Source organism: Platichthys flesus, chromosome 1 (genome assembly GCF_949316205.1).
Source record: "Platichthys flesus chromosome 1, fPlaFle2.1, whole genome shotgun sequence".
Taxonomy (NCBI): Eukaryota; Metazoa; Chordata; class Actinopteri; order Pleuronectiformes; family Pleuronectidae; genus Platichthys; species Platichthys flesus.
Window position 1 is genome coordinate 10141162 of NC_084945.1, and position 18096 is coordinate 10159257.

Below are 18096 nucleotides of genomic sequence, written 5' to 3' on the forward strand. Positions count from 1 at the left end.
ATGTAGGACATATATATCCGAGGGACACCATTAGAGCCCTGCTCTTCCGCTGCTGTGACATCAGTGATCGCTTCTGACGTCTGTGTCGTTTAACCACATCTTTCAAATGATTGAGAACGAGCAAGAAAAAGTATAAGTACGAAGCAGATAAAAGTGAAGAGGATAAAAAGAAGAAATTGCACCCGAAGAGCAAATAAAGGAGATATTACAGCCTGTCCTACATATCTGCTGCACTAATGACTGTTGCAGTTCCCTCTGTAATAACCTGAGTTACCACATCTCCACGGGGGCACTCCGTGAATTTCACCCAGACCGGCGGAGATGTCTGTAAATCTGCAAAAATGTAGTAAGCAATGCAGAGCGCTAGTTGATTGTGATCGTGCAGTGTGGCTCAATTTAGCTCTCGCCTTAATTACAGTAAGTCTGAGCCTCGTTTAAATGAAAAAGAGTTGGAGGAGTTTTGGAAAAGACGAGGTGTGAGATAAATTAGCTGTGAAAGTAACAAATGGAGGCAATTAGCTCTGCTAGCTCCAAGTCTGTCTGCACAGTCTAATTGAGAAACCAGGCCAGCCACTATCTGGAACAGTTGCTTTGACTTCTTTTTTTTTTCTTAATCTGTGCTGCTGGTAATCTGCCACAACTATAGGCAATGCTGATACAACAAATTGGAGAGGAGGCGTCGCAAGAAAAACTGCTTATCTCTTCACCTTCGTCACATTGTTCAGGGTCTCACAGAAGTAAAGGAAGGCCGAGAGAGTGAGAGTTAAAAGAAAGGAATGGAAAAACGGGGGGGGGGGGGGGGGGGGGGGCAAGTGAGAATAAACCAAGTGGACAAGAGGGGAGAGAAGATGATGCAGGGAGGTGGAGCTGAAAGGAGATGAAGGAAGATGAGGATGGAGAGGATCAGACAAGGATGAAGGATCTTCGAATGGGAGGAGGGAATAGCGATTCTGTAGACTCCTGCAGATGACTGGGGAGACCCTGGAGATCTGTCAGTGTGATGCAACCCCCTCTCTTCTCCTCTCTTCTCCTCCTGTCCCCCTCTCTCTATCCGCAGCTTTATTACCTCCACCGAGGAGGTAATGTTTTCACCCATGTACATTGGTTTGCATGTTTGTTTTGTTTGTAAGGAAGACTACACAAGAACAACAAAATTGATTTCCATGCAACTTGGTGGAAGGATGTGATGTAGGAGGTACTCATTAAATATTGATGCAGATCCAGATCAGGGGGTTGGAGAGGATTTTTTTTCAGCCAATAAGGACTAAAACAGAACAACCCCCCACACAATTACTTTACCACTCCGGCACCCCACTTACAAGATCAACTAACACAACTCACCACCTTGAAACAACAAGAACTGAACTCTACATGGATTCTGCAAATGCTGCTATTATACTACATCTGTGTCTTTTTTGTATTTTGCTCTTTTCAAACCATTTTTGCACAAAATCCGGTTTGCACAACATCTGTCCTACCCCGTGCATTCTGATTGCGTACTGTGTTGTGTTCTTCTTTGAGTATACTTAGTATATTGCATACTTATATGTTCTCCCTACATAAATGTTTACGAAAGGGATTAGAGAGAAACAGCATTTCCCGTCTATGTCCTGTGCACGTGGCAGAATTGATCAAAAAAGTTGGCTTTGACTTTTTTGGGGCCTTGGTGGAGGTACTGAGAGTTATTCCAGTTTATAATTGTGCTAGTGAAATTATTACAAACACACACATGCACATACAAATGATCCAAAGGAGCTTCTTACCCCGGCAGTAGCCGTCCGTCTCCTCGTGGCCTATGCTGCAGACACAGCGGCCCAATGGAACCAGCCAGTCGCCATCAGCGCCACAGTACAGTTTGGGTGTGTCCCTTTCTTCTGCATTCTCCACACAGGCTCCCCTCACCTCCACCAGAGAGGACGAGTCCATGTGCGGCACCGTGTTGGGAAAGGCTGCTAGGTTCCGTAGAGTCGATGGGCAGCGTTTGTAGAAGACCTGAGGTGCATAGGAGAAAAGTGTGAGGTTCAAGTTTTCCTTGGCTGTAGTTCACGCAAAGAGGAGTCACATCACGATGTTCACTGACCTTCACGGACACAAGAGCAATACAGGCGCCCACGTCCTGGAACGCCAGGTAGAAGCCCTTCTGTGTCACGGGCCCCACCTCCCTGACCTCCGTGTTGAGGCGGAGCACACGGTCTCCCAGATCTGTCTGTGTGAAACTCTCATCTGCCGCGATGGTGTCCACCTTGAAGCCAACAGCCACCACGTCATTAGCACAGGTCCTTGCTACTGAATGTAACGTAGCAGAGAGCTATCTTCCAATAAGTTAACCAACCTTGGCATAGTCGAGAGGGCGAAACCTTGTCGCCGCGGGGAGAGACTCCTCTGTCTGCAGATAAAACAGGTTGAAGGTTTCCTTACAGGTGCCAGACACCCAGGGGATGGAGTTACAGTCCCTCAGTGTGAAACGCATCTCCACGTAGACCTGATTTAAAATGGACATAAAAAGACAAATGATCTGACATTAACTAAAGGGTGATTACACATTTTACACAGACAAATTTCTGTTTGTAGAATAAATCCTAATGGTCTGATATTTATAACATCTGGTATTGGTGTTATAACAATATAACCAATGAGACTCCACAAAAACAATTGGTTGAAAAGCATCGTAGCGTTTCGTCTATAGGGTAAACATATAGTAGGTAGAATACCTAAAAACAATTATAAAACGGATAAAAAAAACTAGACAGGCAGGTTATTTGAACATGTGGTGGTGGCATCAGCTCATAATGAGCATCACTCCGGGCAATGTGTAAAAAAAAGCAGCCCTGCACTATCTTTGATTTCTCATGGGCTCTTGTGTTTGGACTGTAATGGAAATCCACCTCTCTCTCCATCACAGTGAAGTCATGTTGTTACTATACGGCGCATCTACCTGCCATTATTTCCTCCCCATATGTTTCTGTAAATAGAAGTTTGCATTCCCCCCTGTCAGTTCGACACAGCCTGGCCTGTCCTAAGACATAAGTCTGAGGAAGTGTTAGTGATGTGGTCCAGACCCTCTGTGCCGCCTGCCGCTGGATCCATCCAGACCGCAACCAGTTGTTCTGGTTTGGCTCCATCACGTGGCAGACCTGAAAGGTGTGAATGGGTCTGTTCTGCTCGTCCATCTCTGTGATCGCATCCCACTGTGAACATATAGGAAACAAATATTGGTACGTTGACAAACTATCTTTGTACAAGTTCTATTTGTCTTCTATTTTGTTTCCCCTTTGACTCATATGTTGGGTCAGTTGATTTTGTTGATGTCCTGTGTTTTTAAGCTGTATTTAAAGTTCTGTTTGGTTGATTTATTTTAATGGGCCCAGTTTTCTACTTATCTGCTTATTTTTCATTCCTTAGCATTTAATATGTTTGGGTGTAATACATCCTTTGCTAATATTTCCTTTGACAGTCCCTGACAACAAGTTTCCTACCAGCATTAGCAGATAATATCATTATTTGGGTGAAGTGACCTTTTAAAAAACAGTTATTTGTGGGTTACTATATAGTCATATTATTGGTTTTATAGCAGTTGAGTGAAATGATCAACCTGTGCATCCTCTTCTACACGATACTGAAACCTCTCAAGAAACATGACGCTTCGGAGACGTTATGGCTTCATCAATGTTTTCAAGCTGTTGCATCAGCCAGACTCTCTCATTTGTCTGCTCCGCTTTAACGCTGTGATGATCAGAGCCTCAGAAGCCCTAACGTTTATTGACAGAACTTTCTCACGACAGCCGAGATTGTGTCAGTTACACAGCGGGACATTTAATCATATCTCCAGAGCATGAGGAACATGAGAGACACAAGAACTGCTCTGCTGGAGTCTGTCCCGTGAAGGCCATGGTAGAGAAATACACTGCATGAAAAATATTATAATAAATCAATTTTTCTGCAAATATGTTTGATGAAAATATTATTTTATTTTAGGTCAGTGTTAGAAAATCATAGATTAAGTTTCAAATGGAGATAAAACTGTGGATGTGGAGATACTATTAGCTTGTGAAACAGAACATCCAATTCCAGCATCATATACAAAAGATACATGTCATACATGTTTGCAAAGGCTTGTTATAATAAACTTAACTAAAAAGGAACGCGGGTGTTTTTCAGTCATGGTATTGCTTAACCAATTATTTTATTAAATTTTTTTATTTTGTGCATTGATGCAATATTAATGTAACAATAACACCCCCAACTCTGTCTTATAGGGTGCCCAGTTTCGAGTCACATCAGAGGCTGAATAATCCAAACTATGCAGCCACATCTCAACAATCTAATGAAGCATTTGTGTCTTTCTCATCAAGTTCAACATTTTAAAAAATACAATTTGACACCAAATTGCAGAGTGAAGTTGCACTCAAAAGTGCGAAACAGTAATATGTCATGATCCACCTCTTCAGTGGACATGTAAACGTCCTCTGGAAGTTTTTTTTCTCTGGCAGTTTCCTCAGAGACTCAGAAAACTGAACCTTCTTCCCTGATTTCCAGACCACACACTGGAGATGGAGGAAAGCTGGTTTGCTGAATGGAAAACACTGTAGAAAACTAATTGTTTAGCATCTGGGATATCATCATAATGGAGCATTAGATAGGAGAAAATAATCCAAAGCTGCATGTTGTGTTTAACGTGCTCACACACACACACACACTTACACACACTCAGAAACACACACAGAGAGACATACAGTCACGGTTCTTAATTGTGTTGAATGTACTTAAATAAAAACTAATAAAGGTATATTGACAGACAGAATGAGTTGACCCAGAGGAAACTGAAACAATCGAGGTGGAGCGTTCTCAAATGTAACTTATTAAATAACACTTTAACCTTGACCGGAGTGTGAAAAGGCAATTAATCTTGGTTAATTATTGTATCTAAATTAGCTCTATGTGACACCCAAGGGCCAAATGATTAATCAATCATAATCGCTGCCTCTTTCATTTGGAACTCCAGCCACACAATACCACAGAGCTCATGTCTTTATGATGTTAAGTGGACTCATACTATCAATACAATGGGAGATATTAAAGTTAAAGTAGCAGAATATAAAAATGGAGAGAATGTCTTGGTTTATGATTGAGTCATTTAGTCTGTAATAGTCTAAAACCATGAATCCCTTTGGTAACTACAGTATATGAATAACGGTAATTAAGTATTGTGTCCATCAACTGCGTTCAATAAACAGTATGATCTACTTTCACAATACATTACAATAGACCATGACCATTAGTGTATGCAATTTCACCCAATATGTGCAATATTGTCTCATGTTTGTTTACATCTTATTTATCTATTTATTCAATACTGTATATGTCTTCATTGCTTTGCCACATTCCAGCCTGCCTGCCATGTCTGCGATTCTCTGCTACTTCATAAAAGTGTAAATGCTGCAGAGGTCACTGAAGAGAATTGTAAGACTCACACACTTCAGCAGATACACTTGTTCATCATATTGTTTCACTGACTCTCCTCAAAGACCCTGATACAGAAACTTTGTGTCTGTTACGGGAGCAGACTTTCTGGTTTGCATAAGATCAGCGGTAAGTAATTGGCGTTCCATTATGCATTCGTACGCCAGAAAAATGGTGATTTGTCACTCTGGGGCGCTTCAGTGTTTTAAAATGCACCCTTGGGATGTGGCACAGTTCGGAGCAGAGAAAACCGATGCGAACCCGAGTTTGAAAGATGGGCTGCAGCCCACGCTCTTCGAGGCAATCAGGTGTGCACCCGCTAATCGCTCTGCCGAATGGCCCCGAGCTCAGCAGACTGCAGCCGACACAAACCCGGTTTTAAGTACAAGGGGTGGGACTAATTAAGGTATTGAACTCACGCTAATGTGGCAATATCAGAGTGCGACAGCAGGTTTTCTGGAAACCGCGAGGAAAGAAAAATCTTGATTTAGCTTCGACAATTACACTGTGAGGAAATACTGGAGATCTGGAAAACTGCAGATGATGCACTCTCGAGCCTAATATATAATTTGGATTCATGACTTAACACAAAAAGGAAATAAAACCTGTCACGACGACACTCACACAACAATGAGACCTGCAGGATTATATTTCTTTAGGTTGAAATGGATTTTAACAAGCTTTGCAACAAAGAAAGAGGTGAAGAGGAGTGTCTGTGAATTATCTGCTATGAGACATGAACTGCCAAAATTATTTCACATCAGAAGACATTAGAATACTGTTAAATGGGCGGATCCCTTTCTTTGCAGCTTTTCCCACAGGTGCTATTCAATTTATGGTCACATGAAGGTCACATGAAGGTCACTCTCACGTGCAGAAGAAAGACAGAACTACACTTGCATGTCACTTGTAGGTTTGCTTACAACTGCAGTAGAAACAATGTGGTGTAACTGTCTGCATGGACGGTAACAACTTTGTGGATGATAGCATGAGCAAGCACGCTTCATATAGCTATACAATGTATTAATAGAGCAAAACATCAAGTCAGAGATTTTGTATGTGTTTTTATGAGAACTTTTTTTCGGTTCATTATGAAACTGTGGTGGGACAAAGATGAAAATGGTGGGTCGCCACAGTCTGGACGATGGAAGACACTGCTTCGACATGGGGAGATGTGCATTAGCCTTGGCAGAGGGATCTGCTCACAAAGCTTAATTTAGTACATATTTAAAATTCATTTGGGCTCATTTGTCTACCAGGTGGAGAGTGTGATTAGAAGTTCTTTTTCGCGGGAACCAATCGATTGGTTGAAGAGCAGATCTAATATCAGTCGACCGTGATTTTCATCGGTTGACTTTAACTGCAACAGCGTAAAAGTTGAATAGCCTTGTAGTGACAAACTCCAAAAAGATGCATACAAACTAATTTCCTGAAGAAAAAGCTTTTCTCATATAAGTTTATTGGATGAAAAATTCCCCCGTATCTGTAGAACTCGCTGAAAAAATTTTGCGCAGTGACATTCTAGTCTGGTTGTCAATGGTTCTTGTCATTAGGTGTTAAAGAAGACATCTGGCTGTAAAGAAAGCTCACCGACACACACACACACACACACCTGCCACATTGCACAGACAGTTATTGTTGTATTAACAACAATGGCGGAGAAGCTTCAACCGGTTCAAAGCTGAGCTTTTGATTAAAACAAGACAGTTTGTCATTGTCAGCGTAAAGGGAAGACAGAGAGAGGGAGGTGTTATGAAAATATCATTAAATCTCTGTAGTTGTGATGAATTATTGATTTGAATCTTGGTATTGGCTTGTGTGTTTTTGTTCAAGCAATTAATGGCATTGCTGCTCCCCATAGAAAAAACCCCGTTCAGGCTGCGTGCAAGGGAGGAGAAGTTGTTTCAATCCTGGCATTTGGCCGTGAAAATATCTCAATATTTTGTTTCTATTTATTGGTTTTGCTGTGAAGGATTTATTACACTTTTAATAATAGCCTGAAAGCACAAGCAGTCGTTCTACCACCTCAACTCAACTAGACACAACATTGTGGGGAAGTTATTGTTGTTGCTGATTGCTGCTCAATCCCGGCTGAAATATGCGTAAGAGAGAAATCTACAGCGTTTCCCCTGCAGGCTGAGCCTTGTAAGAATTACTTGCTACAGTTAAATTAGTTTAATCTCTAGATATTCTAAAAGCTTGATTGAATCTGAATTCATTCCACACAGTCGTACTGTCGTGTTTCATTTTTTTAATAATGAGACACGAATAGAAGAGTTTTATTTCATCTTCTGTGTTTCAGGAACAGTCTAACTTGTGAAATCAATAACATTGTTTTCAGCTTAATGTGATTTAATCATTAATGGAGCTGAGAGAAGCAGGTCAACAGGACCAACTAAAGTTTGGGGCTCGTAAAATGAGAATTGACTAAATGACAAAAATATTTTTTTAAGGCTGCCACCAACAAAGGCCACTCTATTTTCTTCTGGAGTTGGGAGAAGTTAATTTATTTGTTAAGTTGCGGTGCCATTTAAGAATGACAGGAGATTATACTATCAAGCTTGATGTTTGTCGAGACTTCTGGAAGTTCAGCCAATAAGTATCAGTCTGGAGATAAGGAGTTCGAAAGGAGAAGGACTACATTAAAATGTGATTGTTTAAACAGCTTATCAAGTGAAGTTGAATCCCCAGTGGTCCTTGTACCTTTGGTTTATTCGATTTTACGTACTAATTTTGAAACACAAAAACTGAAATATAAGTAGTTGATAGATTTCAATATAAATAGATTTGTTTTCATGTTCTGAAAAATTACTTGATCCGGTCATGATCTGACAACTGAACTGGTATCTTCCCTCTGCTTGTGCTGTCTCCTGTCTCTATCTGAGTTAAATGTACGATATGTGACTGCGGCTGCTATAGGGTCTCGTACAGCAGCAAAGGATCATGGGATTGGTTGTCTTCATTGGCATCACTCAAAATCTAGCAGGTGGAGATCACATTCATAGGCGAGGCAATGAAGCTTTGCTCATGTAAGGCAGCCGACAGCAATCAATAAACATGACAACTAACCACTACAATTAACCAGTACAAACAGTGAAGGTAAAAAAACAGCTGACTGGCAAACTGGCTAGTTTTTACTTGTCCTAGAAGTAGAGACGGGTAAAACCATATGGAGAAGCGGATATGACAAAGAAGACTAAAACGTTACTTTGAATAAAATGTGAAGACATTTTCATGAAGAAGTGTTACTTATTACATCTATAAACTTTATCTAATCTGCCTGGAGGGTTTGGTTTTTAATCTTTGCTCTACTGAACTAAAAAATTGTGTTGTTTCATTTCATTGATTCATTTAATTTTTGTTTTATGTGTTTGACTGGTCACTTTTAAAGTAGAGACAAACATCTTCTTACAGCCTTTTAGAACATGCGGAAAGTCACTTACCCCATTGACAGGATAGGTCTTCCAGTCCAGTTCTCCCAGCACTGTTGTAGTGTCCAACAGAACCACTAGAGAGAGCGGGGCAGAGAAAAAATAAAATGAGATTCATGTAAAATGGAGGAGAAAGGGCGAGAGAGCGACAGTACAAGCACAGAAAGTGACAGGAGAGAGGGAGAGAGCGAGCGAGGGAAAGAGGAAGAGAGGGAGAGTGCCAGAGAGGTTGGGCAGTGAATTTAGAGAGGAGAGAAATGGAGGTGACAAAATAGGACGCGAGCGCACAACAGTTATCAAACTGTCAATGAGGAGCTGACAGAGCTGTAAAGCCCTTATCAGATTCAACCACCTATGAAATAACAGCTCTTAGGAGAGTCCCGGGCAGTGCAGCCCCGCCCTCCATCTATAGGTGCAGTCTGGAAGATTAGTGCTCTCCTTCTCAGAGGTCAGCAGTTTTCTGTGCCGGGACGTCAAAGATGAGCCAAAGATAAATAGCAGAGAAAGGTCGAGGGACTGTATGGAAGCGTTGAATATTTAACTAAACACAATACGACATCATTAAAACTTATTTAAAAGAAATACAGTCAGAAAATAGACAAGTAAAGAGTGAGTTAGTGCATAAGCACAGCTCAGTATCCAGAGAAATAACACCTATGATGGTTGGACGATTGCACGCCAGTTTACGTCCCAGTTACAGGAAGTATGATGTTGCGCAGGCAGTGAGGTGATGAGTGTGGAGGTTGAGATGGTGATAGGTGACTGGGACATCTTTCATTCAAGACGCAGGAGTGTTTCTCATGTCACAGATCTGAAATCACATTTGTCGCGTTTTAGTAATTGTAATTAATCTGTTGTAACCATGTAACCGGGCGTCTGTGCATCAGGAGGCACAGCGGGTGGATGTATGGCTCCTTCATTCTGTGTGCCTAAGTGTCCTTGGGCAAACTGAAACCACACACATTGCATTGCACATGCATGAACTGTGTAAGTGTCTGTTTGAATGGGTGAATGGCAGCTTATTTTGGCAGCCCAGTGTCCCTCATCATTCTGGTCACTTGATAATCAGATCGGTTTCCTGTGTGACACACTGATAAAACGCCCGACATGCAAACGATAGACGCTTGAATGGATCTCGTGATTTTCATGACGAGAGACACTCAGGCTCACTTCTATCTTTGATTCAGGGTCAAGAGTGGGTTCACGTCTGTCGGCTGAATTCAGACACGGCAGCACAGCAGCTCTTAAAAAACGAAATTATATTTTATATGTTCAAACTTGTGACCACTTGATATTATTACCCTCTGGTCAGGAGAATCAATACATTATGGCGGTGATGTCATCCTGTGAGCATTTTCTTTTGTCTTGTTTTCTTCTGTGTTGTTTTATTACCATGTGTCTATAAGTGCTACAGAAATAAAGTTTTATTAGTATAATTAAATACGCCAGTGATCCTTTAGAAAGACAGATGTGTGATGGTGTCTTTTGGGAGAGCACTTAACTACAGGACGTGACAGCTCCAAAAAAGTGAAGCCAAAGGTTATCCATCGCCCCCTGGTGGATGGCTGCAGTATAGGTCATAAACCCTGCCTGCTCCATGTTTACGGATAGGACGCGAAAAATGTTTCTCAAAGAGGGATTCTGTTGCTTTAGGTAGTTCTTGTCACACAGGTGTTTGTTCATGTTGTTTTCTGGGACTGATTTGTGATTGGTTAAGTTTATCTGTTGGTTCATGTTCCGATATTTTGGCCTCTTTTCATGAAAAGTGGTAGGATGTGAATACACATGTCGTCCAGCTGTGTTTACAGTCTATGGGGGGCTTGTTATCTTTGTACATACAAGCGTCACAGTCTCCCACTGTCTGCACTCAGGTCACAGCTCAGCCTTTGCATCAGTTTGATATGATGAATGTGCAATTTCCTTTGTCTCCACACAGGCGGTTAATTAAAATCTCTATCAATAAAGTGCATCCAACTTCAGTGGTCCACATTATAGACAAAACTGTCGAATCTTCAGACGACCTGTCATTTAAACGCACGGCGGACTCTGCCAAATCTAGACCGTGGTCGCTTCAGCTGTCAGAATAAGTTAAGATACAGGAGAAGAGAGACTTTGGAGAGACTAAATGAAGCACTTCAATATTTACCGAGGCTTCAATTAGCCTTGATCCCCTGCTGGTAATTAAGGGCTGGTTTTATAATAACTTGGCCTTGGCTCGGTTCAAAACCAGGACACAGAGAGAGAGAGAGAGAGAGAGAGAGAGAGAGAGAGAGAGAGAGAGAGAGAGGGGAAGGGAGGGAGAGAGAGTGTGAGACAGAGGAGGTGAGACAGAGACATTGATTTTTGACAAAGTCAGAAAAACAATCTTTCAAGACCGATGAGTAATGTTCTATACCATGTTTGACAGCAGCCAATTTTTTCCAGCAACTGCCTTCACTGATTTCTGTTCATCTCCTATACACATACACACGCACCATGACATACTGTGCATGCACACACAGACACACACACACACACACATGCACAAGCACATGCACAGAGACTAATGTAGACATAAAATAATTAAATTCCTGCAACTATCCTTGGAGGCAGGAAATAATATATCACCCAAGATGAATTTGATACACAGATTTTCTCACTCAAATTGCACACGCACACACAAACACACACACACACACACACACACACACACACACACACACACACACACCACATCGACCAGCATTTATCAGGAGGCCAAATCATATTACTCTTGTCTGGGTATCGTCTATGGAAACAAACTAATGCAGAACTCTCCTCTCTGAATTTTCTTGACCACAGGAAAATTGTCACATTTTAGAAAATAAAGTGTGTTAAAGTGATCTGTCTAACAGTGTGTTGGCTGAGTTTATTTTGTGACATGTAATAGAACAGAGACAGTCACCAATATTACAAGTTGATGTTTTCAGTAAGTGAGGGAATTTATCTTTTTAATACTGAATCCTCAAACTGACCTCAGTTCACTGAATCATCAGTTTCTCTCTACTTGTTGTTCAATGAACTCACAGTAACGAGAAGACTCTTGAAAGTTACTGTAGCCGCTGGAGTGCACCAAACTTTTCTGGAAATTCTCTGGAGGGCCTGCGAGTGAGAAATGTCTGAGTCACTTGCTCTGAACATTTTTCCGGATCTTTTCCTGCCGGCCCCCTTGTAAAATGTCAAAGAAATGTCAGAGTGAGCCCATGTGGGAACGCAGCAGGAAAAAGGTTGGGAAAATTCACAGTGAGCGAGTCGGGGAGTTGATGACGTTACTGATACTTGGCCGACGTGAAACGGGAAGAATACAAATATCTGGAGGAAAAAGAGTCAGATGTCAACTTGGAGGGACACTGAGATTTGAGCCCTTTGGACAAAAAGATCTGTCAACGGTGTTGAAGTGAACAAAAAAACGTGATGTCCGCAGCGGAGTTCAAACGTTATGTTCTGTCTCCTGCATCCCCCGCCCGGACGCCGCTCCTCGCCTGAATGATCCAGACATTTCCCTGTTGTTGTGAACGTGTCTGACCCAGACAATATTCTCCTTAACTTTGAAAGCGAAAGGTCTGAGAGTTTTCTGAAATTCTCATCCTTTGTGTACAGATGAAAATGATTTAAAAAAAAATTATTATATATATATATATATATATATACATGCAACTAGTGTGGAGGTACAGATGCTCAGAAAAAAAAATGTCTTTGTAGAAAAGCAGACTAAGATCCCTTACTTCCAGGATTTATGCTAAAATAAGCTAGGCTAACCCTCTCCTGACTCAAGCCTCACAATTCTGATACCGACCTGGCAGTGTTATCAATCTTCAATCTCAGCATTTACCCTGATACTGTGCTGTAATAATATAACCTATTGCAGCCCTGACCTCTATTGTGTTGTCATCCTATTGTGTAATAACAACAAATCTTTTTGTTATGTCAGCGGAGTGCAGGGCATGGATTTGTTCCAGTTGCACCATGTGAAAAACACACAACTCCCAAAAAATACACACTATAATCACTGGGAGGTCACACATGCATCACGTAGACTTTTTTCGTTTACACCGCTGACAACAACAACAGTCTTCACAGCCCAGCAGTAGTTTGCAGAAAATTGCAGTGTATTGCTGGATGACACCTCCCTGAAACCTGGGCCTCAGCAGAATGGAAGAGCCAGACATTAAGTCAGAGTCCTCAATTACATAAAAGTTTGTCTGAGGATATTCGGGAAGACAAGCGCTGGGCTGAGCTCCTCTGGAGAGACGGACATTTCTGTGAAGCATCTTGTTTCTATTTTTTGCAGATTCCAGGATGTGGTTTCAGGGAGCCATTGTGAGAGGAGGAATCATTATTTTCTGTACGACATGAAAATAAAAGTCGACAGCAGCAACTAATACACCTGAACCTGACACACGGGTGATGTGGCCTCCTCTTATTAAAGAGGGAGACTGTGCAGTGTCTGCATAAATGCTACTGCTTTGTTGGGATGAAATTGTCTGGGAGACTCATCCTTTTAAAATGTCCCAGGTTTTCAACATTCACTTCAAAATCATCCCAGTTTTAATCAGAATCTGTAACACAGAAGTTCATCCTCTTCTGTCCCCCTTTATTATCACTTAATCAAAATAAACACAGAAACAAGGCATCACATGTCCTAAGTCCACACTGATTGGTGTGTCTATGTGTCAATCACACAATGTGCTGCTGGCCTTCGTGTCCCAGAGACTCTTCCTACAGAAGCTGTTAGTATGCTAACGGTTAGCTGTCATGCCGAAGAGAAAATTGGTCTTCACTCCTTCCTTTGTGAGGAGCTCATCTATGAAAGTGCTGCGTTCACGGCTTCCACGGTGTTGAAAAGTGCACTCGGTAAGTTAGATTAGTGCTATAATATTTGTCCCCTATCCCAATGGTGCATGGATAGGCACATACATGTGCAGTAAGGCAGCTGGTTTCAGTGGTTTTGAAATATGTTCATTGTATTTGTGGATGTCACAGCATTAAAACATGGGCCAAATCTAACCTGTGCAGTCAGCTGGAGCACCTCTGTTCCATCACACACGAGTAACTGAAAATGAGACTGAAACATCTTGTTTGTAGAACTGGCTTGGAATATAGACTGTGTATTAAGATAGATGGCACGTCTCCACCTCCTCCTACTATGAGGATATGAAATGAGGCCAAAATATATCCCACTACTTTGCTATCTTAGTCTGTGCAGTAAAGTGATCATGGGATGGATCTGTTATAGTGAGTGACACCCGCTCGACCAATCATGAGTCAGTCTCACTTCATTTTGTGTTACATCAAAATAGCTCATTAAAGGGATAGTTCACCCAAAAAAGAAACTTCACTTATTATCCCCTCACCACTATGCCGATGGATGGATGGGTGAAGTGTTTGAGTCCACAAAACACGTTTGGAGTCTCAGGGGTAAACAGGTGTTGCAGCCAAATCCAATACAATTGAAATTAATGGCAACCACTTAATCAAACGTAAAAAAAAAAAATATCAATAACATAAAATGCCTCCATACTGATCCTGTGGTGTCATCCAAGTGTCCCTAAGCCCTGACAGTCAAATTAGTCTTGAAACTATATCATTTACACTTTGTTTTTAATCTAAATGTCCACAGATATCCTCCTCTGGTACCATGCCGTATATTTATGCTAAAAACATGGTCTAAATGACACCGTCTTCAGATCTGTTGGTGAATAGATAATGAGTGATTTTTCATCTTTCTGTGAGTTATCCCTCTAAAACCAAACTTATCAGAAAACTGACACTTGAACAAAGCTCAGTCTAATAAGAACTTAACGGACCAAAACCTATATATTGCAGCAAGTATAGTTTTTTTATAGCAAGTATAGTTTTATAAAACCTATATAAAACATGTCCCGTATATCCTCTAATATATGCCCGGGCCTTTATTTGACTCCAGTGCATCGCGACCCAGGCCTTTATTGGAAGGAGGCCAGAATTAGAGGCAGGCCTCTATTTCTATTTGAGCAAAATAGACTACCAGTAGAATGAATAAAAAAGAGATTTTGTGTCTATTTGAACCTATAAAATACTAGGTTAATTTATTGAAAAAGTAGGCTACAGGTACCATATACACACACCTCTGCTGCATTTGTTTCCATTAGGACACATTTTGTTGTAACGCATCCTGTTGAGCTGATAATGTTGTAGTCTACTATAGTACATTCTGAACGGATTGAAGGACATGTTTGTTTGCAAGGCAGAGGATTCAACAAGCTTTGTTGACGCTAGCGCTAGAGCCGCTTAGCGCTTAGCTATAGCTAATAGCCCCGGCCACTATTAGAGACCGGCTTTTATTTACCTCCGCCGATAGCAAGCCCGGTCAATGTTAGAGACCCGGCCGCTAATGGAATACAGGCCACTATTAGAGGATTTACCGTATATATACTGCGCCAGCCACCAGATGGCGATCAAGATGCTTTGGTTCACTTTTGGGGAGCAGTCGTGTCGTCCAAGTGTAACTACCCCTCATAATGAACATTGCTTACTATTTTATTCTATTTTAGCTGTATCAACTGCTCTTTAGACATTTTACCTGGTACACACAGTTTCTAGTACCTTGTGCTTTAACACGCTAGGAGACAAGTACCTGTACACGATCCCTGAAGGTTTCAACTTCATTGGGTCGCCCGCTGGAAAAGTCTTTAAAGTTTTAATCATAACTGAGAATTCCAATGGTGAATCTGCATCATCACCAGAAACTGTGCGAGCGTAGAAAGTCAAACAGGTTCGACAATAGCTAAAGGAGTCGGGAGTTTAGAGAACAGTCGATTTTAAGACATCACATAAACTGCGTAGCTTTAGAGGAGAATTCCCCAATATTTTGGACATTATTTATAGTACAATTATCTTTATATTGACCTCAAACAACAATACAAACAATAAATAAGCTGTTGTATGAAGACTGCATCTCATCCCTCTCAGTCTCTCTCAGCCCAGGAGGGATTCACACCCATTACAAAACTCACTCAGATAAATTTCACCTTAACTGAGCATATATCAGCCGGCTCTCACCATATATTAAACCTGTCTCCTTTTTTTTCAAGTTTCCCCTGTGTGCATTTCCTCCCCTTCAATTCAAATCAGCCACCACCACAGGCAGACAGACATCCTCTGGATATAGCACACACACACATACACACACACACACGCACACACACACACACACACACACACACACACACAATTGAAGCAGATTTTAAAATGTGTGCCGGTGAAAACGTGCACCCTATACATTAAACATTCAGGAAGGAGAATTAAATTATCCCCCGCAAACGTGCAAAGTGGAAGATGTCAAGAAGCGATTACATTCTGTGAAAACCATTTACCCATGAGATTCATGTGGGGAGATAGCGTTATCATGTTCTGATATGTTTCCGTGTGACTGGAAATGGATTCTGAAAAGTGGGAAATTATTCTCACGTAATTAATTTCAGCCACAGAATGAGCGTAATGAAATTCATGTTTCTCGCAGTAAGTATAGAAACAAGAGCGTGTGAGGAATCCTGCCGGGACTGTGTAGGGGCCGGAGGTCTTTACATTTTCATCCATGAGTACAAGGACTCATCAGAGACAGAGGCGGAGCTCAAAAGCACCAGAAGAGCCGACATTATCTGTGACACTCAGTGGTCACTAAGAATGTGAGCTTTTTATTTCTCATGTATGTTGATTCTTTAAACATGTTAATGTGTGTATTTTATACATCTCAGAACAAAGATAATATAAGTCCAGTTGGGTTGAAGAGATTCCTTAAACATTGGCATATTCAGCTTCTTTGACATCTGTCGTCAACTATTCAATGTCAGTGATTGTGATTATATACACAACACTACCACAAGCAAGGCTGGATTCACACGACATGGATTGTGAGTCTGTTTATATCATAATGTGTGTTCTTTGATAAATTCACCGTCAGACTGGTTTACTTTGGACATTGTACATAGGAGAAAAAACTGAAACATTGATGTTTCTGTCAATGGTGAATGTTTATACAGTATTTATGATTTGGAGTATATATAGATCAACTGTGAGTTCCTGCTTAAACCAAGAGAGGAGACAAGAGCAACCCGGCAGCTTCAGGTTCATGTTCAGGCTGCAAATTAATCTTAAAGGTGAATTCTTTGTGAATAAATCGATTTTAAAGCAGAGTTGGGGTAAAAAAAAAGAAGCAAAACAGTATTATCCCTGCACGTTCACTCTGTTCTGTGAACTGTACAGTATCAATGATTAAGACAACTGGGAAATCTCCTGAAGATAAGACTGAATATTTCTGTTCCACCAACAAATTGGGAAAAATTGCATATTTTGAGAATTTTAATTTGATTTCTGTTGATGTTATTTCACCAACTTCAGATTGATCCAGCTGTCATCCTTTATCGACCAACAACATGCGAGGGCAAAGACATGAGGAGCTGAAATAAATCCCATTAGACACCAAGTGGTCACAGCTTCAGTTGTGAAAAATACACAGTCTGTACTAATATTATGAGATTTTCTATACATATGCTAATTGTATCTATAAAAAGCAAATGGTTTCCATGTTTTATCACTGCGCACTAAGGAGACTGCATTGTGTTGTGTAAGTTTGTGTTTTGTTCACGTGTCCATCACTTTTATAGGAATACGAGCTGTAGTATGGTTTAATGGATGCTTCTTGCTCCCTGTCTGTGGTCGGAGGTAGATTCAACACTCACCTTGGTTCGTGGCTCCAGGGTCCGACAGGACACTTTTGAGCAGCAACAGAAACACGCAGGTTTTCCCAACGGAGCTCATCGTTGAGTCAGACACGGAGGTGCGCTCTGGACTAAAACGCAGCGCAGACTCCGAAATTGATGAGAAGGTAAAGAGGTTTCATGAAAGAGGCTGCAGAGATCTTCTCCCGGTATCGACTCTCAGAAGGTCACTTTCGGATCCACAGCACTTGTGTTTGTCTGTCTCTCTCTCAGCCGAGCATCCCGAATCCCTCCATGCGGAGACGGGGAGACACACGACGTAAACAACAAGCCATTGCGCACGGAAACCCCGACGACCTCAGGTGCAGGGAGTTCAAATACAAAATAAGAAATAATCGTGAAGTATAGCTGTTTGTAAATCTCAAAACATCTACAGGCGCGGACTGTCCCGAAAGTGCCCAGAAGCGAACTTCTCCCTGGAGTGTTTG

At 41.3% G+C, this 18096-nt stretch overlaps 1 protein-coding gene across 1 annotated transcript in view; it reads right to left on the minus strand.

Moving 5' to 3' along the window:
• LOC133943105 (ephrin type-A receptor 6-like) overlaps nucleotides 1–17887 on the minus strand; it is a 43320-nt gene extending 25433 nt beyond the window's left edge. The window contains exons 1-6 of the mRNA XM_062381855.1: nucleotides 17630–17887; nucleotides 8904–8968; nucleotides 3060–3188; nucleotides 2333–2482; nucleotides 2081–2242; nucleotides 1764–1992 (exon numbers count right to left, since the gene is read on the minus strand). Coding sequence (XP_062237839.1) covers nucleotides 1764–1992; nucleotides 2081–2242; nucleotides 2333–2482; nucleotides 3060–3188; nucleotides 8904–8968; nucleotides 17630–17708 — 814 coding nt within the window. The 5' untranslated portion in view covers nucleotides 17709–17887. The remainder of the gene's footprint in view (nucleotides 1–1763; nucleotides 1993–2080; nucleotides 2243–2332; nucleotides 2483–3059; nucleotides 3189–8903; nucleotides 8969–17629) is intronic.
• Nucleotides 17888–18096: the final 209 nt, after the last annotated feature.